This window comes from Scleropages formosus, chromosome 16, assembly GCF_900964775.1.
Source record: "Scleropages formosus chromosome 16, fSclFor1.1, whole genome shotgun sequence".
NCBI lineage: Eukaryota > Metazoa > Chordata > Actinopteri > Osteoglossiformes > Osteoglossidae > Scleropages > Scleropages formosus.
Window position 1 is genome coordinate 15,139,605 of NC_041821.1, and position 24,872 is coordinate 15,164,476.

At 37.9% G+C, this 24,872-nt stretch overlaps 1 protein-coding gene across 8 annotated transcripts in view; it reads right to left on the minus strand.

Annotated features, from left to right (window-relative positions):
* Positions 1-2,052: 2,052 nt before the first annotated feature.
* The window catches only part of usp48 (ubiquitin specific peptidase 48), a 31,345-nt gene continuing 8,525 nt past the window's right edge, over positions 2,053-24,872 (minus strand). For all 8 annotated transcript variants that reach the window (XM_029258971.1, XM_018741403.2, XM_018741399.2 and 5 more), the window contains 21 exons: positions 22,881-23,014; positions 22,342-22,424; positions 21,259-21,438; positions 19,400-19,534; positions 19,063-19,212; positions 17,565-17,765; positions 15,757-15,871; positions 15,485-15,627; positions 14,635-14,706; positions 14,417-14,541; positions 13,766-13,888; positions 13,544-13,605; positions 13,195-13,305; positions 8,714-8,844; positions 6,473-6,579; positions 6,287-6,391; positions 5,342-5,524; positions 3,412-3,537; positions 2,896-2,944; positions 2,463-2,489; positions 2,053-2,231 (listed from right to left, as the gene is read on the minus strand). In XM_029258971.1, coding sequence (XP_029114804.1) covers positions 2,209-2,231; positions 2,463-2,489; positions 2,896-2,944; positions 3,412-3,537; positions 5,342-5,524; positions 6,287-6,391; positions 6,473-6,579; positions 8,714-8,844; positions 13,195-13,305; positions 13,544-13,605; positions 13,766-13,888; positions 14,417-14,541; positions 14,635-14,706; positions 15,485-15,627; positions 15,757-15,871; positions 17,565-17,765; positions 19,063-19,212; positions 19,400-19,534; positions 21,259-21,438; positions 22,342-22,424; positions 22,881-23,014 — 2,385 coding nt within the window. In that variant the 3' untranslated portion in view covers positions 2,053-2,208. The remainder of the gene's footprint in view (positions 2,232-2,462; positions 2,490-2,895; positions 2,945-3,411; positions 3,538-5,341; positions 5,525-6,286; positions 6,392-6,472; positions 6,580-8,713; positions 8,845-13,194; positions 13,306-13,543; positions 13,606-13,765; positions 13,889-14,416; positions 14,542-14,634; positions 14,707-15,484; positions 15,628-15,756; positions 15,872-17,564; positions 17,766-19,062; positions 19,213-19,399; positions 19,535-21,258; positions 21,439-22,341; positions 22,425-22,880; positions 23,015-24,872) is intronic.

Sequence of the window (24,872 nt, forward strand, 5' to 3'; positions counted from 1 at the left end):
AAAACACATATGAAAGAAAAAGCACAACACTTATATTCACCAGAAATGGTGGTGGTGTCTTGCATGTGTGTATGGACGTGTATTACTTACCAAAGATGCTGGGCCTGCCGCGAGTCTCCTTGGTTACAGCCAAAAGAGGGCCTTCCAAGCTTTCCTTGGCTTCCAAATCACCGTATTGCATGACATCCTTCTCCATGCTGAATGTGCGTTGGCTCAGATTTTGTCATACACACCCTGGATGCCCAAATCCACCCGTCTGGACAAGCTGGGTTCTCGTGGTCCAAAGCATTTGCTTCACCACACTGATACCAGCAATGTCTGGGTGGCTACTGCCTTCTCAGTGCCATGGTTCCATGCCCTCAAGTCTGTCATATGTCAAAATAATCTGCAGGTCAAACGTCCTGCATTGGTGGGTCACCAAACGGCAGACCTCTCCCATTTCCCCAGAGCCCCAAGAAAACGTGTGCAAGTTTCAGTCTCGCCGCTCTAGAATCATGGGCCGAACAGGTGGCTGGTCAGTTTGTGCCTGTACCTGTGCCACTCTTGACCAGCCACTGTTCTTGAAGACAACACCAGTCTAACCCCTGCAGATGATGGTCAAGCCCTTTTGGTTAATGTGGCCCATTCACTCTCACCTCTATTTTCACTGGAGCAATTGAAAGCAAGTACTTTACTCAGGAGTACTACATCAGGATATGTGACCTTCAAATATGGCTCCATCTTCCTTTAACCCCTAACGGTATCTATAACTGTCTGCATTCTCTTTCTGTAAGGCGTGCATGGTGCACAGATTAATTGCATGATGGCAACATTTATGCAGCATATAAACTGAATATTGTTTATGTCTGTCCAGGCATTCACTCCAGACTTGTCATTTTTTAAATATAGGTGGCTACAGTATAAACATCTGCCATTTGTTTTATTTCCTTGCGGTCATAAGGTCTACTTTCGAACTTATGTCAATACCTGTATAATAGTCACACCGGTTGAGGTCTCAGCTTTATGTGGAGTCCCAACTTTGATGAATTTCGGCACATGAATAACACAGAATTCATTGCCTACAAACAGCTTGCAAGACTACATTTACCCTCTCCTGGGTGACATTCTTAGATACACTTTCTCTTGCACGGAAAAGAGGGTAAACTCATTTTTTACATGTCTATTTACACATACATACTATTGTCTAAATCACTGTTTATGAATAATTAAAATGTGTTTTTCATAAACATTTGTTTTGTGTAAAAACAAAATTATAGAAGCACACTGCATAAATTTGCTTTATGTGCTATATTAATCTATTCATCCATAACAAAGTTAAAACTCCAGTGTACTATTTATTTTTGCTTTGATTAAACTTTCTTCTTTTCAACTATAGTGTGATGGCAAACACTCTTCTCTTACTTTTCAGTGCTCAGAATACATTTGTGATAAAATATTTAATATTTTATGTTTCTATATGGCAGTGGCGCAGTGGGTTGAACCAGGTCCTGCTCTCCGGTGCGTCTGAGGTTCGAGTCCCGCTTGGGGTGCCTTGCGGCGGACTCGCGTCCCATCCTGGGTGTGTCCCCTCCCCCCTCCGGCCTTGCGCCCTGTGTTACCGGGTAGGCTCCGGTTCCCCGCGACCCTGTCTGGGGCAAGCGGTTCCGAAAATGTGTGTGTGTGTGTTTCTATATGTTCCTAATGTAGGCAATAGCCCACATTAAGAACATGCAGAAACTTACACTTTGGAAATGTTGAGATACTATTACAGTGTCTACTGTACATATTCAATTGAAATAGTTGAATTTTGTCAGTAAACCTGCTTCTTTATCACGGAAATTCCAAAAGCTTTAAAGAATATTCACAGAGGCAATTTACCCAAGTGAGTTCTGATGCAACAGAGCAGGGTTTTAGTATTTTAAAGTTGCTAATATACTCTTAGTTTATCAAGGTTACAGTTAAGGAAACACTACTGTCATTAACAAAAACCCTCAAAGCTGGAGATATCACACAGCTTTTATTCATATGAATGTCAGTATTTTGAGAACGCATAAACATTTTTTTAAATATTAAAAGCAGGCAAACACTGAAAATAGGGAAAACTGTAAATTACAGTCAACAAAAATACAACAAAGTAACAAAAATCAAAAGTACCAGCTGCCATTTTCATCTAATTTAAACTTTTTGGTCTAAGTACAGTCGTCTCAACTTCAATGGCAATGTTTTCTTTTAGTGTCCAAGAAGGCCAGTACCTACAATGAGCACTTCATTAGGAGGCAAACTGGGGACAATTATATACATTTAAACAACTGAAAATTTTCCTTGGAAGGTATCATCATGGCAATATAACATTTCAGCAGTAAAGATGTGCATAATAATTAAAATAATTGTCTAGAAGTAATCACAACAAGCAACTACAACTGAACTACAATATTATCAATGAATGTAAACAGCTATTCAGTTTTGTTATTAAAAAAACATACCTTTAAATCCTTCTTCAGGCATACAGACTGAAAAAAAACAAAAATTGCACAATTTTTTCACTTGCAAGTATTTGTACAACGGAACAGAAAAGACTTGATTATTTTGGAATACTAAACATGTTCATTTCCATTTGGGCTTTAACCTGAAATGCAGATGCTTTAAAATGTAATTTTATTTTTGCATTTAATGCATTTACATTCATTTATTTAGGAGACACTCTTCTCCAAAGCGACTTCCAATTAATTCTATGTGGTGTTATCAGCCCACACACCTTATTCACCAAGGTGACTTACACTACTAGTTACACTACTTACAACTTAATTTACTGCATACAATGTACTTTTGCTGAGACGTACGTCGCTTTGGACAAAAGCGTCTGCTAAATGAATAAATGTAAATTTACTGAATACATTTGTTTTAGATTTAACTTACCTTGGTAAACATCATCCATTGCTGCATAATCTGCTATGGGTTCATCAGCCTACAAAAGGACAGATGAGTCACAATTTTAGGGGAAGAAAAAAGTAATTTTCACCTGACAGCTTGCAATGCAATAATAACTACTAGTGTTACAGGGATAACTGTACAGGTGCTACAATTATCTATTAGAGGGGGAGAGAAAAAAAAAATATAGAACTATTACTAGGCATTTCCAAACCTTTGACAGTTCCGATAGTCAGCTGCTAATAGGCCAAATGAATATGTTTGTGTTCTATTCTTTGAATTGTCTAGAAGATGTTCTATACAAATAATAATGACTGTGACTGCATCTTTGTTGAGTAACCTCAACTATTAAATGAAATTTAAACTTGGGGTTTTATTAATTAGGTAAGTGTCATCAAACAACATAACGGGTGTTTCCTAACTAACTCTCACTACAGAGTTTATTTCTCATTTACAGAATAGATGAAGGGCTTCCACAGTACTAAGGGTGTCATTTGCTCATACCTTTAAAAAGATTATACTGTCTGGAATCACACCTAGACTACCCAAGGTGGCAGAGTCATCTGTTAAATGTCTTCCATCTATAGTGAGATTCTGGTCAAATGGGGCCACAGAGAATGCATGCATAATCTGTGAAAACAAAAATCATAATTTGTTTGAATTACAAAGGTAGTAAAATAGTTCCACAATATACAAGGACTAAACCATGGATTACTGGTGGCTCTGATAAAAAAAAAATAATTAAAAAAAAAAAAAATCAAGGAGCAGGAGGACTATGTTCAAGTGAGTAAATCTGTAACAGACTTACCAAGAACTGGTTAATCTTACTGGACAAACAAACATGAAGATCAAATGACAGCACAAGAAGAATAAAGTTAGCTGCTAGGAAAATCGAGACATTGACATGACATAAACGAGAAGGGGTTTGAGGAAGGTGGACAGAACTGCTGTGACCACGGTCTCACAGCATTACAATGGCTCCTTATTTTATTAATGCAACTGGGATTGGAAGTTCATTTGCAATTTGTTCTGAAGTCTAGAATCACTTTTGCCACTACTTTATAATTGAATGAAACTTGCAATTTATTTGCTGGTTAGTTCCTGTAAAAATCTCAGAGAAAGCTGTAATACATAAATCTATGCCAGATATAATTAAAAGAAACATCAAAATTTAAAACAATTGAAAACAATAATAATATATAATTTCCACATCTTCTCTAACAATCCCCAGTGATTCAGTCCCTTCATGTATGCAATGTTTTTCAGCTTCTGGACCCTACTGGCTTTCTTTGCCATCTGAACAATTAAAAAGTTAATACTGACCTCCATTTATTTTTGGATTACATTCAGTAAGTCTGAAATAAAGCTATAATATATACATAATTTACGATAAGTACCTATCTAAAGGGTAAAACGGCAGGAGGTTGGATTTGAACCTACAACCTCTGAGTCATAAGGCCGTCACCCTAACCACAGCTATTATGACTGCTTTATTGTAAGGGAACCATGTCATACAACAACACCTTCCTGTAATTATGTATGCTCTGTGCCATAAAGGTTGCTCCAGTAAAAATGACCCAGTTGCATAAATGGTTAATGACTGTAAGTAGCTTAATGTGAGCTGTTTTGGAGAAAAGCATTTTCTCAACAAGTGAATGTATAATTGCAAGAAAAGGCTTGCAAACGCCTTGGAATTAACTTGATTTCTGCATTAATTATTCAAAAAATGTTGTCCAACATTCAACTAAATTACAATAATGGACTAAATCTGCTGAAACTAATAGCACATGAAAAATTGTACTTGTCAATATTAAGTACTTAAATATTCACAGTCCAACTTGGAAAAAGCCAGCTGGAATCAGGTGTTCCAATGAATAAGATGAGACTAGAGGTGTGAGTTGGAGGTGTAGTGCCTTGTGTGTTTTTTTAAAGCAAATTCTGTTCTTTTCAAGAAAAACATGTTCATGTGAATTATGCATCAATCAAAAGAAATTTCAAAGGACCTGCACACCAACACCAAAACCAAACATAACAGCTTAAGAAGCAGAAAATTTGTGTTTTGGAATGGAAGTCAGAGTCCAGACCTCAACCCAAATGAGATGCTCTGGTATGACCTGAAGAGAGCTGTTTACCCCAAGAATCCCAAGAAATATCAATGAACTGAAAGTTGTGCTTGTCTTATTAATTTTAACAGATTGCATTTGTCTATTATCGTGTCTTAGTTGTAGATCAGACTATGTTATGAATAAATAATGCAGAAATTTATGTAATTTCAAAAGATTTGCAAACTGTCTTGCAACTGTAAATGTAATGATACTCTAAGAAAAAAAAAAGAGCAAACAACTTCCATTTGAATCTCTGTTTCAGCCTAGGACAGTCCAACAGTGCATATGAAACAAAACTGTTTACATCAGCTGTAACAGTATTGATTAACCTGTATCTTGAGCTCTTTAAGTGTCTGGTTCGCTGAGACAATAAGTGCTTTTTCTCCACGTAGCTTGCGGTGCCGTGCACTCCTCCTTATGCCAGATTTCTGTGGAATGGCAGGCGTGATCAAATTCCCACTGGAGGTGTAACAGGAATCTTTCAGCTTCTGCCGCTTTGCCCCATCCTCTGACTGTCAAAAAAGAGAACTACAGGTATTATCGCAAAGACATAAACTGGTTAGCAATACAAGAATAATTGTGCCACTTTTATTTGTTTGAAGAGTTATGGTAAACAATTTTTTTTTTCTCTTTTCACTTCAATAGAGTTGTTTCAAAATTTCATACATAGCTGTGTATGACAATATCTGAAACCTTTCAGCAATGTGAAGCTATGAAAACCTTCTCTCAACCCAGATTCAGTCCAAAATTAGTCTGCAATTTCCATTTCCTTTCCAAAACCTTCAATTCTTTTCCAATCATTTATCTGTACTCCTTGCTAATATGATCTTCTTGCCTGAATTCAAGATTGGCCACCCCAATGAGACTGCCCTCATATGCTAGAAGCTCTTCAATTTACTGTCCATCCTCTTCAGTTCTCATGTTTCTCAATCCCTTCACTGTACTTCCAAGATGTTAAACCACCACATCCTCTCTAGCTCAGTGAACTGACTTGGTATGAAAGGTTTGTATCTTTCAAGTGGACTGCATCTTACATGCATCTGACATTCTTTTACAAGACACCTTTACATGTCACTTAGATTAATTAATCCAGTAATAATGATTAAACTTAACCAAACTGATCTACAACTAGAAGACTGTCAATTTGTTCTGGTAAAAAAAATCATAAAACCAAAAAAAGAAAAAGCTTTAGAAACAAAATGTGCAAGACAAATCTAAACAGAACCACACAATGCAGTCAGTAAAACATAGGAAACAATTAGAAATTGTATTACCTGATAAAAGTCAGGATCACTTTCACCTTTCACTTTAGCAACCTCTTTCTCATCTTCAGCATCCGAGCCACTTGCATTAAGCTCAGGTACTGCTTCCTTCATGATCTAGAGAGAAAGGACATTTAGCCAACTAAATGCTGACTATCTCTCTTCAGCATAATGGCTATGAATCATTAGAATACTTGCCCTTTTATTGTCCACAACTTTACGGATGTACACAGTGGCTTGTGTGTACTCCCGCATGTCTCTCTGCTGTTGGAAGATCAAACCCTCTCTGCAGTCCTTGCACAAGTCTAAAACAAGGGATATTTCCATCCATCAGATTTTAAATTTCTTCTTGTAACAGACATTTCTCCAAAGCAACATACAGTTATTAACATTTAAGTCAGGTTTCTTCAATTACTTTCTCACGAAAGCCTGATTATCGTGTAAAATGATGGGAAGGTCAAACATTTTTCTAGAGTAAATCTCATGACCTCAGAATTTACATGTGAAGAATAAAAACAATGATAAATACTATGTATTAAAGGGTGTTTATTAACATTACTACTAATATTTTAATTAAAATCAATCACACACACAAAAAAACATCTTGAAAAATATACTGAGAAATGCCCTTTAAGTGCATAACAGTGGGCTGCACTATCACGCCCTTGTTATGTTGCTTTTTGTTAACATTTTTTATAATCATACCGAAAATTAGTTTGAATCACTTTTCATTTTAAGAACAGAGAATATCCACAGGAGCATAGACTATATGATAAAATAACCCTATCTCAGTTGACCTTCATTTACACTGGGGTGGGGGGGGGGGCCCAAAGAAAAAGCTGTTTCCTATTTGAGTACTTAGGACTGGGTGCATTTTTGCTCAGAAACAGCTTTCTGTAGAGATACATTTACATTTATGAATTCAAATTCCAATTCTTTCTTGTTCAGCATTGCTTCGCTATGGCGAGACCTGTGGAGGTCAGCCATGACACCAGCACTTCATGTTGAAGGAAGCTAATGACTGCATACATGATGAAAGAGACTTTCCTCTGCAAATCGGGAAATCAACTTATTAGTCTCTAGCAACAACATTATTAACAGCTGTAAACTGACTTAAGTCTTTTTTAACCTAGTATGCCCAGGAAGAGTAGGTAGACACTAGCACTTGGATCCCCAGAGGTTTCTGTTCTCTCTTGCCTTTCACCTGGGTGTTTTTGTTCCTTTCCTCCATGGCAAATTGGCTTAAATTTATATGAGATCATTTAGCTGATGCTTTTCGCCAAAGCGACTTACAATGTTAATCTACCAACAATTATTTACCCATTTATATAGATGGGCAATTTTGCTGGAGTAATTTAGGATAAGTACCATGCTCAAGTGTATGACAGTGGGAGGTGGGATTCGAACCTGCGACCTTCGGGTCCAAATGCCAAACGGTACTAGCTGTCCCCAAAAACATTATATTTATTCAGCTGAAAACTTTCTTCAAAGAACTTACAATTATTTACCCTTTCATACATCCAATTAATTTCTGCAAGAATTTAGGATAAATACACTGCCCAAGCATACAACACCAGGGGGGTTTGAACCTGCAACTTTCAAGTGCAGAGGGAGCAGTGTTAAACACTACTCTGGTTTCAACCACATACTGCAGAGCAATGTGACACTCACTCATTCAGTGTTAAAGGGCAACTTAGATTAATCACTTCATTTCAAAAATATGTATTTCAACTGGGGGTTGAGACCAGAATACCCAGAGGAAATGCAATCAAACACAGACAGAACATGCAAACTCCACAGAGAACTGCATTGAAACCCACAGACCAGGGGCTGTGAGGCACCAGCACTACCTGCTGTGCCAACATGCCATAATCATCACTCAAAACAGAGCATGATGTCTGCTTAGTTTGTAGACAAAGATCTTGGTATGTACATTTCAGTTAGTGTTAGAGTATTGCTGCACTGTTAGAGGTGCACATGATTTCTCAACACAAAAAAAGAAGTAAAAAATATGCATTAAGATGCATTAAGCCTCAGTGTACTGGTACACTAGAGAATACACCACAATGGGGTAAGTGCTGTTGAGCTGAATTCACATGTGTAGTTTTCTTTTTCTGGCCCTAGGACAGGGAGGAGTTTATTTCTAGATCTTGCTACAGCAGATGTTTCTGACAATGACCTCACCGACATCTATGTTCATTTCAGCTGGGTGAACAGCGTTCTCCAGCAACATAATGCTGCCCTGATGAAGGTTGCAGCCCATAGACTATGATGAAGTTTGGGTGTTTCAGGACACACAACAGTGGAGGTGTGTGCCCGTGTTTACTACTTTCAGTTAGCACGGTCATGATACTTGAAAAAGGTATAAAGTGAGTCATTAAAATTACTAAAATGAGATAAAAAGGAATAAAATGTGGTTCAAGTATGCATCTGAAATACCTGGTTGAGTACGGTATTGTGCATTCATGGTGTTCTGGGTCTTTTCACTTAGCCTGCAAATGGAAATTGCTTGATCCACCAGAAAGTGTCTCCTTATGACATCCCATTCACCTGGCCACAGCAGAACTATTCTGTGGAAGATCAAAAAACAATATAACCAATAAATTCTAAAAATACAACTAAAAGCTGACTGCAGTGCCAGAATGTACACAAACTTAAAACTGTTATAAGGTGACAAAGTTTTCTATTAGAATGTATTTTACAAGAAATAAAAAATGAAATAAGCTGTTTGCATAAAGAGCCACATATTAATGCCTCATCTTTAAGCCTTTTGGAATATATACCAGGTTCACACGCTGTTTGTGAGTACAGGTGGTCTCCAATTTATGGTGGTTCGACTTACTATTTTTCGACTTTACAATGGTGAGCTGGCAATAGACATTCAGTGGAAACCGTACTTCGAATTTTGAATTTCGATTTTTTTCCCGGGCAAGCAATATGCGGACTGAGACTCTCTTGGCATGCGGATTGCTGTCGCTGTCCAGCATCTCCCATTCTGTCACACAGAGATGTGTGTTAGGTTTATTAAATACATTACGATATTTTCGACTTATGATGGCTTATGCAGAATGTAACCCCATCGTAAATCGGGGACCACCTGTAATTTTGACAAACTCTTCAAGATAAATTTGCTCCAGTTTTTTCAGGTTGGTTGGACAGCGCATGTGGACTGCACTTCAAATAGTCCCAAAGATTCTAGAGGGGACAGATTCGGACTTTCGGACTGTATGTTCTTCCTTCTACAGAGATTCTGAAACATCCATGCTCTTTTCCCTATATTCCTCCTTTCGCACTTCTCTTCTTTTATATACCTAACAATTAACGAGATAATAGAAAAACTTACTATAAAGGATCTTATAAGGAGTAGGGCCAACCTTTGCCTTCAGAAAAGATTGAGTCCTTCTTGGAATTCTGTCATATACATCCTGAACTGTGTTATGGGATAGTGCACTATTTTTCAAGGGAAAAAAGCCTCCAATTCTTTAAGGGGTGAAGTAGGTGGTACTTTGCACCCTGCCATCCAGAACTTCCCACAAAGGTTAATGATTTTTACACTGGTTGACTGGGAATGCCAAAGACGATCTGTTTACCAATGCGTTTGGGAGCATTATCATCTATGAATACTATAGTAAAATCATAAGGGAACAATGTTTCCACTGTACGGTGCAACTGGTGTTGTAAAATGACCTCATATTCTTTGCACATTACACTACCATGCAGAGCAATCATTGGACCTAATGATTTCCACAAGGCTTCCCATAACATTATGGATGCACCACTATATTTCACAGCTAGCAACAGATATAGTGGGTGGAAGGCATCCTTTGGCTTTCACACACACACACACACACACACACACACACACTTTCTGAACCACTTGTCCCATACGGGGTCACGAGGAACCGGAGCCTAACCCGGCAACACAGGGCATAAGGCTGGAGGGGGAGGGGACACACCCAGGACAGGACACCAGTCCGTCGCAAGGCACCCCAAGCGGGACTCGAACCCCAGACCCACCAGAGAGCAGGACCTGGTCCAACCCACTGCGCCACCACGCCCCCTGTCCTTTGGCTTTCTCCAAATGTAAACCTGTACAGATGTAGCAAACTGGGAAAAAAAAAAAATGACAGACCTATTACTTTTTCCATTGATCAGGGGTCCAGATTTTGTGCCCCTTGCACCAGGTTATAAGTCTTTATTTTGCCTTGGATAGAAGGAGTTTCCAAATAACAGCCATGCCATAAACTTCAGCTTTGTGAAGCTCACAATATAGAGTTTGTGTTTAGAATAGGCCACAAAGGAACTGATTCAATTCTGTGGTAATTTTTGAGGCTGTACTTTTGTGGCATTTATCAACTGTCCTGTAAAGTGTCCTTATAACCTTGTCACTGTGTTTTGACTTGTGACCACTGTTCCTCTTTGCCAATGCAGTATAGCTACATTTTGCAAATGCTGTCATTATTTTTGATAGTTCCCCTTGACACATTATATAATTTTCACATTTTTGTCACCAATACACCTGCAGTTCTGGCACCAATTATTCTGCCACTTCTGATAAGATTGGCACTCTGCAATGCCTCATTCAAAGGCCAGACTTGAATCAAAATGAAAATCTGATGAGTGACACAGTCAGTCTAATTTGACTATCTTAAAGGAAACACTCAAGGTGTAATGAGTAAGAAGTCCAAAAATTGGAACTCTACCAAAGATGTCTTTTTTCTCCCCTTCTGTTTCTAGTATTAATGAATGTGAAAGAGCTATCACGATTTTTAGAGTCTCCAAATTGTGGACACCAGGATTGCTTTACTCCTTGTCTGATGTGGTATAGCAGCCTCAAGAGACCGTGATCTGCAACCCGCACTACAGTGGTCTGCAGACAACTGTGGTACAACTGAGATGAAGCTTTTTAAATCTGAGACTGTACTCCCTAAGTGGAGGGAACTGCCCCAGGTGCAGGAGGTTAAATACCTTGTAGTTGTATTAAAAAGTAATGACAGGGAAACTACCATACTTCTGCACCAATCGATTAGTCAATCTTGCAAGCACTGTACAACTGTTGTGCTGAAGCACAGATGAGACTTTGGACAAAGCTTGTGATTTACCTCACAAGCTTTGACAAGGTATCAAAAGACTGAAGGCAAAAGCTGCAGAAAGGAGGTTCCTGGAGAGATTATATCTGTCACTTATCTGGGATTCCGAGGAGGTGCTGAACACTCTTTTTACAAAAGGAAGACATGGCTGGCTTTTCCCATAATTTTACCACATCAACCCACATCAAGATAAGTAGTTTTGAAACATAACATATCTAGCGAATACAACCGATCATACTATATCAGCCTACAAACTATGTCATATATAGTATGATATATATCAGTACGTAAACTGCACACATAAATGGCGATTAAAAGAAAAAAAACTCCACCATGGACAGTCCCAAGCCTGGCTGAAAAAGGAAGAGAATTGGGCGTGGGGATAGCTACCCCACACCGTAAAATCTTGCCAGCTACAGAAAAGCCAACAAGGAAACTTCAAGATATCTCAGCTCTTGGGACAGAGATGCCTGGAGAGCCCTTGTTGGCAGCCTATGCCCCAGGAGGGGTGGAAGGCGTAAGTAAGAAAGAAGAAAAAACCAACACATCTGAGCAATGAAACAATACACTCATCTCCCATTACTTTGTCTCCTGGCATCAGATATTTCATTTATCTAGACCATGACTATTAATACCACTTATCATAAATTGATCTAGATTCTCATCTTTCCAGTCTTTGACATTTGCACTGGAGCAATACACTGAGAACACATCTGAAAACTGCTCAGTGTGCCTGTGCGAGAGAGATTGAGACAAACTGCATAGCAGGAACTTTGTAAATATACTCACAGTTGTGTTCTGGCACTCTGCAGTCCAATCTGTGTACTCGCATGCTTTTGTTTGTTTCCAGCTTTGCACCTTGTGTTTTACTTCTCTAATTATTCATTCAGTTAAATGTGATACATAGCCTTCGTCTTCCTTAAGCCATTCGATGCACACTATTGCAAAGAAATTCTTTTAATATTACCTTAGGAAACCTTTTTTTATTTTAAACTGTATGGACACCAGACGAGAGGGGTTCCACACACAGCCCCATAACTGCTCGCCATGACCCCAGAGACCCAGTAAACCTTAAAAAAAAGCAACTATAAAACATTTTTATATATAGGCTAAAAAAAAGCATCACGGACAGGCAGATCAAGAAATTACGTTATTTTTTATTATTGTTCTGAGACCTAGACACAGTTTAAACATTTTAAATATTAATCAAAGTTCTGGATTTTTCCTATTTAAATTGTCAGAAAAGGATAAACACCCTCAGATGAACACTATTAGCAGGGATAAAATACATTCATACATCCAATTTCAATACCCGTATTTCCTGATAGGGGTTGCGGTGACCTGGAGCCTACCCTAGAAGCACTGGGTACAAGGCTGAAGGGGTGTACCCCAGACAGGATGCCAGTCCATCACTGGGTAGTCACACACACACCCATTCATACTTTACAGGCAATTTAGAGTCATCAATTTACATGAACCACATGTCTTCGGACTGTGGGAGAAAACTATGGGACAAACCCATGCAGGAAGAACATGCAAACTCCACACAGCTGAGCAGGGGTCGAACCCAAGTTCTCTCACACCACCTAGGCCCTCGGAGGCTACTCCACCACCATGCAGCAAGGGATGAATTATAGTATTGTATAAATGAACATCTTCAATTTTTCCGTTCAGCCTTTATATCACTCTGGGACAACTCACTAAAAAGTAGTACACTTATAGATACTGTTCCAAATACATGTATTTGGGATAGTTAAACAGCCTCTGTATTAAAAGGATAAGCAGTGAAACAATAAAATACGAGCGGTAATAAAACAAAGCCACACTTACTGCTGAGCATCACCTTTCACCATTGAGTCATAGGTGAACATGAAGCCTCCGTGTGGACACAGCAGAACACTGTTACCAACACTGGAAACAGGGTTGCCCTTTGCAGGTTTCCTACAATGAAAATGTGGTCATAATTTTAACTACACAAACAATGGTATATTAAATTCATAGCTCAGAAATGAAGCATAGGTCCCTGAAGTTAACATTTTCATAAGACATGCCAATTAACTTTCAACTTGCTAACAGTCAACAAGATGCTGTCTGTAGGCAGTCTTACCATTTAAGAATTTCATAAAGTACAATTATGTTCATGATACAAAAGAGGTTAAAAACAATAAAAAAATTTCACCTGATAAACTTTTTCCACTCCTCCACAAAAAATAAGGAAACAATATAAAGAACTTCTGTGTCCTAGAATTAAACAAGGTAAGAGAATCAATGTAAAAATGTGAGATATAAGACCAACAGTTTCACAGAAATTTCACTCTGATTGGTCTTCCATCTCATCACACCCTTATCTTTTTGATCTTCATTATGATTAACACAGTTAATTAACAGTTAATGAAAATACCTGAGGCCATTTCTGAAGAGTTGGACGATTTTTCTCTTGGAAGAGATTTAGGAGGTTTGCTTTCTGCTCATTGGCTATCATCTTGTTCAATGCTTCGTTTTCCTTGCCTTCCCTGTCCAGCATCTAAATCCAATTAGAAATAAAAAGTGAAAACAATACATTTCATCATTCATATAAAACAATTTATTTCTTCAGGCATTTCAGAAACCAATGTGAACCAACTGAATTACTACAAATTATCCCTCACAATTATTCTGAAGACTTTTCCAGAAAATTATGGTTTGTCAACTTATACACTGGGACTTTTTACAGTTTTCTATTCAATAAAGACAATAAAAATAAAATTGGAACAGCTATACTTTAATAGCAAAAGTTATAAATCCAATAAAATTAAACTGAAGGTGTATGACACTTTGTAACTCCTGAAAAGGTTAATATTTCTTAGGTTTTGCCAACTATATCAACAGCAGTCTCTAAACATAGTCTCACTACTTATGATGTAACAACTACTCATCATCTACAATCTTTATGATTTCACCAAATGTGTTATTCCTCTCCTTTAGTACAGTCTTACATCTCATTTCAGCTTCATGCCACTTCCAGAATAAAACATGCCTTTAGTGCTAGTGATTGTAGCAGAAAGACACTTACTATGCATTGCTGACAGGGTTCTTGCTGACAGGTGAATTCTGGGGCTTTTGGGAAGTACACCTTAATCCTGTTCCACACTTCATCAGAGACCAGCCTCTTCTCACCGTCTGATATGGACAAGCTCCCTGGAAAAAGACAAAATACACCAAATACTGTAAGTTGCTTTAAATAAAAACAATTGGACTGTCTGTTCATTTATTTAAAAAAAAAAAGAATACCATGCACACAAACAATGTCTTCATTGAAAGTTTTCATCTCTTCATCATTTTGCTGTTCTTTGCTCTCTAAACCTGAAAAACAGAAGATAATTTTATGAATCTGCAAAATGTAAAAAAAAAAAAAAAAAGTACATTTTGCTTCTTAAACTGGTAGGCTGCATTCGCCTTTCTATTTGCATTGTAGCAGAAATTTAAAAAAAAGCTCATTAAAACACACATTTTTACCACTCATGAATAATGCATGCACATTCTCATTCAACTTAGAAGTGCTGATTGGCATCTGATAGCTTTATATAGAGTTAAAACATTTCTCAATAAGTGAAACATTTATTTTTTATTTCAGATGTAATATGAAGGTCTTTACATATGTTTATAAAAAAATAGCATCAGTGTAATAAAACTAGAATGCAAACATTTGAAAGGTACCATTATACCCTGGATAAACTAACTGCTGTTTTGAAGTACCTTGCAGTTATTGGTTATGCTTTTAAAGCTTTGTAGTCATCCACATCATTCTGCATTACTTTTAAGCTATTAATGACAGCTATATGAGACAGCCGGTAGCGTAGCGGTTGGAGCTGTTTCCTTTGGATCTAAAGGCTGCAAGTTCAATCCCCACCTCTGGCTGTAGTACCCTTGAACAAGGTACTTACCCTAAAATTGCTCCAGTAAAAATTACTCAGTTGTATAAATGGGTATGTAATTGTAAGCTTGTGATAACTGTAACCTTAACATTCTAAGTTTCTTTGGAGAAAAGCATCAGCTAAATGAGTAAATGTAATTAAATCATGTTTAAGGGACATAAAAAAAAAATGTAACAATGGGATGCTGTGCTTTCAGAACACTGCACCTTTGTCTGCAGAAATATCTAGTCCTTCCCCATTTGTTTTTCCATTGGTGTGTTTGGTTTCCTCTTCATCCTCTTCTAACTGCTCTAGAGCTAACTGCCTCCAGCTCCGCAAGGAGGCTTTTCCCACCCAAAACCCCTGGTTACTGAAACACAGTCAGAAATATGCACAACGTATATTTTGTTATTTGCTTTTTGCACAGGTTTTATGTACAGTAGTCTACTTGCTTAATAAATAAAAAAAAAAAAAAGCTTTCAGCCAAGAAAAAGCTGACCTTTTAACTGGAATTTTTACAAGGTTGGAAATGTCTTTGTAGTCTTCATTTAACTGGTTCTTGAGCCGTAGTACTCTACATCGCTGTACCACACAGTCTTTGCAGAGGGATGATCCTGGACAGAAAGTTCATACATGTGTCAGAAATTGTTTCAGCCATCCGGTAATACTGCCTAGGATAATTCTGTAAGCTGTGTTGATTCGTCTCCATTGAACCTAATAGAATAAACACCTAGGCACCCTATCAGTATCACACTGGACCAATTGCTATGCCTAGCTAACACATTTTCAAATATTTTAAAACAAACAAAATAATGAAGACTGCAGAAAAAAATAGGTCTAGGTAATTCTGTCTTCAAATTTAAAGCATTAATAAAGAATTTCTTTGCATTTACAAGGACCAAATACGTATTTTGCCTGCCACCAATAGCTGAAATACACAAGACTAGAACCACCATGAAGTTCTCTTTAAATTACAGTTTTGCTCATGCTCTGTTAAGTCTTCAACCTCCATTACCACATGCTTGCTAGTTTCACCACTAGTCTTGATAACCATGGCCCCCACTTGTACTATCCAAATAATGTCCACTTGTTTCGTGAAGGACAATTCATTTGTGTTGTTTTCATTGAGTTCTTTTATCTTTACTGTTAATGTCATGTATTAAGTGTGTCTTTAAGAATACACAATAATGTCATGAATGACAAGCAGGTAAGGAACTGCAAGATGTGCATATTTTAAGAATAATAAGCTATTTACTGCAAGTACTTCAATGATTTGATTCAGAATACTTAATTAAAGCAGTTTGCCCATAAGGTAGTATACAAAACAGTTGTTTTGTTTTTCGTTTCAAGGTTGAATTAATACATAAACACTGAATATCATATGTATCTTTGTCCACGTAAATGTACAGTATGCAACAGCTATGAAAAAGCTATGCGAGTACAGAGAGACAGCTCCACAGTAAATATGACAAAGTAACTAAGGAAGGGAAACTTGTCGTATGTCTTGGTCTCTCTCCAAGGTAAAGATGCTTCAACTTCCAGCAGGTCCGTACTTCTATTAAGATCTCTCAAATTGGACAACTCGCACTTTCATCGGTTAAGAGCCTAGGAGTAACGATAAATTGACATCTGTTCTTCTCTCAACAAAACGAAGCCATAGCCAAGTCCTGCAGATAAATCCTGCACAGCATCTGCCCTGATCTCACAACACACTCTGCAGAGCTTCTGGTCCAGGCCATGGTGATATCCCACCTGGACTACTGCAAGTGCCTTCTCTCTGGTCTTCTGGCCTCCTCCATCAAACCTCCCCAGCCGATACAGAATGCCGCTGGAACAATTGCGCTTGACCTGCCAAAGCGAACCACACATCTCCTCTCCTCATCTCTGAACAGGCTTCCAGCTGCTGCCTAGTATCAAGTTCAAGACTCTGGTTTTGGCCTACAACACAATCAATGGTTCTGTCCCCCATATCTGCAGGACCCAATCACCAGCTACGCCTCAGCCAGACTGCTACACTCCTCTACCACTGACAGCTTGGCGGTCCCACACAAAAGTAGTCCAAAATCAAAAGCCCTAAGGCTCCCAGTTCTGGTTCTAATGTGGTGGAATGGACTCCTCCTCTCACTTACAACTACTGAATCCCTCAACATTCAAGAAGGGTCTCAAGTCACATTTTTAGACTCACTTCTCTCCTGTTCTATCTGCCAGTGTGGATCTGTAGGGTATAGATCTGTAAGATTTAAAGTTCATAAGCAAAAAAGTTTGCATGGCAACAATTATGACTATTATAAAACAATTAAAACTTACTGTCTAGTCTGGGACTCCCTCCATATCGTTTAAAGAAATGGTCTGCAGCCTTCAGTGATATTCGCTTTACCTCTCCAATTTTGTCTGGGTGTAGTTTTCCATGAGTACAGAGAAACTTTAGGTTGTCAATAGACTTTGTAGCAGTGGCATCATCAAGCCAGTTTTTCAGCCAGTCCAAGGGAACAAACTCAAAAAGTTTACCTACAAAAAAGAAAAAGACCCGTGAACAAATACCAGATTAAACAGACAGGTGAAACGGTTCTTGAATTATCATTCCATGCAAAACTCAAACCATTTTAGACAAACAACACAGTTTTTTCTGTTCAGCTATTTCAAGAGCAATAAATACATTCTTATTCAACATCATGATGAACAAATGCTCTCAGCAATGTTGCTGATCTTTTGGCAATATCTACAAAGATCATTCATTCCATGTAACTTGTGGTTCTAACAAAGATCTTTGAGCCACTGCACTAAATATTATACAATGATATTAAATATTTCTGTGAACATACTGAATGTTTGCAAAACAGAGGCTTATAGAAAAAGCTTATTTAAATCAATACAAAACACCACTTTTGTAGACAAAGCTTGTCTACTAATATTTAAAACTTGTAATGCACAATAACAGACAAATGACACATTACCAATATCTATCAAACATTATGCATATAGAGTTTGTAATGTCAGGATTGTGTACCCTATTTAAATAAATTAAAAAAAAAAAAAAAAAAAAAAAAAAAAAAAAAACTTGTTTTCCATTATGAAGTTGTAATTATGACGCATTATTATTTAGCTAACAAATTTAAACAAGGCAACTCACAAAGATATGTTTATACAATGCAAAAAAAATTAAAGTAAAAAATTTGGGAAGCTGGGCTTTGTTAAAATTTCGACTGATAAAGAAATATTATAAAATTTGTTAAACGTTTAGATCTTGAAAGGACTGACTGAATATCTTCAGTTATTGCTTTGGATTCTCTTGATTTATACAGTTAGTAAGACCAAAGCAGGCTAAATTGGAATTCATGGTTCTGGGAAAAAAAACCAAGATTTACAGGAAAAACCCCAAATCACATTTATTTACTCCTTGAAATCAATATTTTAATGAATAAAATTCACCAAGGCTGATTACTGCATCTCTCTGTGGCTCCAAGATCTGTGAAGTATTGGTTCAAGCCCCAGTGATATCACAGGGAACGAGTAAAAAACCGGAAACCATTAATAGCACCGAATAGCATGTTAATATTAAACAAAAACAGTACTGTTTTTTTGGGAAAAAAAAAATATCCATCTGAAAAATTAAGATGGTCTATTTTCAGGTTAAATCTTCAATTGTGTCAAATGTCCTATATTCTTAAAACTAAGATGCACATATAATCACAAAACCAAAAACAGTAAGAAAAATTACAGAATGATTGTGAAATACTGTTCACGAAGAATACACTTCCCAAGTTTCTTTGGTAATTGCGATAGTGAATAAGAATGTTTTACAGACCGTCTTCCGCAGGTAACAATTTGTAGAGCTCCTTCACCTCTTCATGTTTGGCTTTGCCCTTGTCAACGCTTTGTTTCCGCATGTCTGCCATTTCTTTGCACCACTCCTCAAATTTTTTGTTGTCCCTTTCCACCAACCTCTGAAGGAAGGCTGTAAGGATCACAGATTAAAACGATACCAAAGGGATCATTTAAAAGCTATACTGATGAACTTACACATTTAAAGATGAACACATTTCAAACAGCAGTTCATATGCCAGAAAAGTATAACAGCTTATTTGTTATTTACTTGTAGAAATTCAATGTGATCAATTACCTTAAACTGGATTCAATCTTACCTGGTACTTCTTCAGTAACCTCTTTTTGATTACCATCATATTCAGACCACTGCTTGTACACCAGCATGTAAGCATTACGAGAGCAGTGGTAGCCTTTACTGCACTTTGGTTTGCGTGCCTGGGACTTTGTGTCAGCTGAAAAAAATACATTGCAAAAAACAAATAGCAAAAATTATAGTGAAATGTACAGCACTAGTCAGAAACTACTACAATATTAAAATAACTTAATGCCCACAATACATTTATGTTGACATTATACCTTCACTATATAAATTATTTTTCATAATAATAAAATAATAAAATACGAGGTGTGGCAGCTGACTGACTGGTGGAGGTGAAGCAGAGGAGTTGGACAAAGCTTGCAATCTATATTTTGGTCTATATCCTCACTCTTGGTCACAATGTTTGGGATGTAACAAGAAGAACAAGGAGGCAGGTACAAGGGGCTGAAATTAGTGGTTCGGACACATAGTGAGGATGCCCTCAGGCTACCTCCTCTGGGAGATGTACCACCCATTGACCCCAGAAATGTGGCACCAGAACAGACATGGTGGAAAAATCTAAGTCTGTCTAAGAGATGTCTAAGGATCCTCACCAAAAGGAAAGTCTGCCCCACTTGTCCATTAACACCAGGGCCTTCACCAGGATAGCTTATTTACAAAATGGATGAATGGGGGTAACAGAATTTCACTGGATTCAAAAAATGCTTGAAAAACCCAGAAAATTTTGTACTGAAGTGTAAAGCTTAATATTTCTATGTCACTGCATGAGAAGAGCACTCAATAAAAATAAATTGAACTGAATATTAATAAGAGAGGGGTGTGGTGGCGCAGTGGGTTGGACCGCAGTCCTGCTCTCCGGTGGGTCTGGGGTTCAAGTCCCGCTTGGGGTGCCTTGCGGCGGACCGACGTCCCGTCCTGGGTGTGTCCCCTTCCCCCTCTGGCCTTACGCCCTGTGTTGCCGGGTAGGCTCCGGTTCCCCGTGACCCCGTAAGGGACAAGCGGTTCTGAAAATGTGTGTGTGTGTGTGTGTGTGTGTGAATATTAATATTAAGCATTGAAATTCAACCAAAAATGATTAAATTTGAATATGCATAATGGATATAAGTAATTATATGGGATTTCCTGGCAATAACATCTAACATACTTTATTCTTTCCAGGAATAGCTTTAATCTTCCTAGAAAATAAATACTGAAATGGGAAAGTATGCAATTGTGCTAGGCAGGCCAAAGGAACAGCTTAGCGAAGGTGAAATGCAATCTCAGTGGGTGGCTTCTGAACTTCATTTTTAGACAACAGCAGCAACAGTAATAGAAAATTCTAGAACAAGGGACAACCATAGTACTAAACTTTTACTGACTGTGAATTAGTGGCAAAAGTGAAATTACAAACAGACTTTCAGTCCCCACTGTATTTATAAACTGAGGAACTAGTCTAATGTGAGACAATGTCACTGCTACCTTGTATACAAGGGAACAGTTATCCTAATGGTTTCTTTCAGAGGAGGAAAAAAAAATATATACATATACAGTATATAAAACCTGCTACTGTAACTTGGGCAGGTCTAAATTTTTGAAAACCATGGTCAGGTTAGAGAAATCTTAATCTGAATCACTAGTTTGTGTCTTATACTAGCAGCAGAAAGTAACGTACAAATTCCTTATTTGTGACCAAGATCACATTTAAGCTAGACACTATAAGTACAGAAATGATATAATATGATATATGAAAAATGTATGACATTTAATACTATGAAGGGAAACTATTTCTGTTGTTATAGGCTAAAATATTTAATCAGGATAGCTATACACTTAAAAATAAGTACTTAAATGCAAAAAAATAATGAATATAAGGCTTACCAATGTCTTCCTCGATTCCAAGCTGCAGTTTTTTGCCCTCCATTTTTTCAATCTCCTCATCGTTGAACTTGTACCAGTCACTGGTGCGAGAATCACGCACGTGAGCAATGTAGTGACCAGAGTAGGCACTCACTCCCCGGTGAATAAGCACAGCGCTGAGCTCATACAAACACTTTGTATCTAGGAAGGGGTTAAAGAACATTTACTGTGTAAAACATTTACTCATTTAGCTGATTCTTTTCTCCAAAGCAACATACAATGTTAAGCTAGTTAAATTATCTACCCATTTATACAGTTAGGTAATTTTACTGGAACAATTTAGGGTAAGTACCTTGCTCAAAGGTACTATAGCTGCAGGTAGCAACAGAATCTGTGACCTTTGGGTCCAAAGGCAGCAGCTCTAACCACTATACTACCGGTGTCTGAATAGTGACTGGAGTACCCATATGGATTCATATGGACCTAATAAGTGTTAGACCATGTTAATTTTACAGCAAATTTTAGAGTTACAGAATGCTTTTCCAATGTTCATTGGTGTTTCACCTTTTTTCGATTGTTTTATTATTTCCACTTTAGTTTTAATTGTGATAATTTTTCTTTTCTTTGATGCATTACGATCACTTGCATCACATTTACGCTTTGGTGCCATGGTTACGAGGGTAAAAAACAACAAAAGATTAAAGCCAAATACAGTAACACACACAAGATACTTAACAGCAACATGGTCCAACTAAAAAGAATGAAGTCTTTGTCCTACCTCCAGCCCATGTACCCACGAGCTACTGTAGACGCGCAATGCTTTGATGCGTGTCACAAAGTAGCATTTGTTATTACGAACCATTGTATGTAACTAATTTTTTTATATAATAGGCTTTACGGGGGTGGTTTGTAAGTACAGATTCTACGCAAGTCGGGCGTCCGTAACCCGGGGACTGCCTGTACAAGTAACATGGTTTTTCTCAGTTATCTAGGTATTGCAATACTTAAAATCCTTTCATGCAGTGCTGCTGGCTTTGTTTAAATGAGTAAGTGAAGAGTACTGTTACCTTTTCCTTCAAAGAGAAAATAAAACACAGAGCTTACCTTTTTGCTCCAAAAATGGTCCCATATCCAAGATCTCTGGAAAACTGATGAAGGTGTTCAGTTTCTTCTTGTGACCAGTTTGTCTGTTTTTTAAATAAAAAAATTAAACAATAAATGAAAACTCACTAAGAACAAGATATTTGACATTTCAATCGACTTCAGTACATTCATATTTGGCAGACTATCACCGCGCGGCTGCATTAATGTGCAAATCCCAACCTGGCCAAACTGAACTCTAAAACAAGGACAGCTGGTAGTGCAGTGGTTAGAGCTACTGCCTTTGGATCCAAAGGTCACAGGTTTGATCCCCACCTCTGGCTGTAGTACCCATGAGCAGGGTGGTACCTACCCTAATTGCTTCAGTAAAATTATCCAGCTGTATAAATGGAGAAGTATTTGTAACCTTAACACTGCAAGTTGCTCTGGAGATAAGCGTCAGCTAAATGAATAGATGTGAAACAAAATACTTTTGGGACATCAAGGTGTATATATAATCAGCAGGAACCACCTGACTCTGGTACATGGTTACAGGGTCTCACCTGTCAAAGACAAAACGCATCAGCTGCAAATTGAGAGTTCGTGGGAGGGTCTGCAGTTTGATGCGGCGGGTAGCGTTCTGCTTACTCTGACAGTTCTCACAGAAGTAACGATTGTCCCCTTCCAACTTTTCCTCCTGCAGGAACACCAAAAAAAACTTTTACATTACAAACTTACCTAAACATTACTATTAAAAGTATATCAGTTACATACTACGTTAAGTCCAGTATCCTGTCACAGTACATACTCAGTGGAGTAAAATCCTAAAAGTAATACTAAGAGAAAAGACTAAAAATCAAATGAAAAACTATTTGCTGACTGCAAAATGAAGATTTCCAATAACTCAGTTCTTCCTTTTCAAGCTGTTTATTTTATTACAAATCTCAATGTGTAAATACACACACACACACAGTCTGAAACCACTCGTCCCGAGTGGGGTCGCGGTGAACCGGAGCCTAACCCAGCAACACAAGGCATAAGGCTGGAGGGGGAGGGGACACACACCAGTCCGTAGCAAGGCGCCACAAGCAGGACTCGAACCCCAGACCTGCCAGAGAGCAGGGCACGCGGCCAAGCCCGCTGCGCCACTGTGCCCCCCCTTGTGTAAATACAACAATTATATTATACACACTTCAAACATTATATGAAAATATTGAGGGGTACATAGATAAAACATCCACAGTCAAAAATTAATTTAAAAGATGTATAAACAGAAGCAACATACAAAAAAATTCAATTTTTTTTTTTTTTTACAATGTTTTTAGAACAATACTTTCTTCCAATCAAATAAACCATTTCTCACAGGAAACAAAGAAAAATAATGTTCTTCATTTATTTACTTATTTTTAACATTAATGTCAGCTGATACAAAATGCCAGAATCTACAAAAAAACAAATATGTAAATGTCCACCGGAATCCGTTTTCTGGCGAATGAAAAGTTGAAAGTGGAAATAACACATTTTTTATAGTTCAAGAGTGGATGATAGAGGAAGGCAACTAAAATAACTTTGATTTGCCAAAGCATTCCCATATATCTCCTCTACTTCTCTGCACTGGCTTCCTATAGATGTCAAGATCAAGTTCAAGACCTTGGTTATTGTCTACAGATGCATCAACAGAACTGCTCCTAGCTATTTACAAGACTTGATCAACCGCTACACCCCAGCCAGACCCCTTCGCTCATCTACTTCTGCCCGCTTGGTGGTCCCACGCACGAAAGGTAAAGCACAGAGGTTCTCGGTTCCGGCGCAGTTGTGGTGGATTGACCTTCCCCTCTCCCTCAGAACTGCAGAAACGTTGTCTACATTCAAGAAGGGTCTGAAAACTCATCTTTTCCAGACTCACTTTGCCCAAGATCTCTCCAGCTCGTGCATGGTGTAAATGTTCATGCACCATAACTTCAAGATCATCCCCAGATAAGACTTTACACAGCCGCCACCCCAGCATTGTATGTGAATGTTTGTGTACCTTATTAACAAAAAAAAAAAAATTGTAGGAAAGTTATCAGGATTCATCTATCCTGCGTTTTATGCACCTACTTGAGCGATGAACACCAGTACATCAAGTAGAAAGTAACAAACTAGGTTTACTTGAGAGTCACATGTCTGCAGTTATGTCTCTTTCTCTTAATTTAATGCACACATTGTATTTTCACTGAGATGTACGTCACTTTGGAAAAAAGCATCTGCTAAATGAATAGATGTAATTGTAAATGTAAAATCATCTGCCAAATAAATGGAAGACAAACTAAAAGCATCTACCAAATAAATAAATGTGAAACCAAAATGACTGGACTGGATTACATTTATTCATTTAGCTGACACATTTCTCGCCAACTCAGTGACACCTTGTTTTATGCATGCTCCTAAGTAAAAGCAAATTAGATGAGTGAAATTTAACTGACATTTTTAGGTAGCAGCTGAAAATACTGTCTTAGAGGGCACTGATGCTACATACTAAGATGCAGCATCAACTCTGCAGGTAGTATGATGAA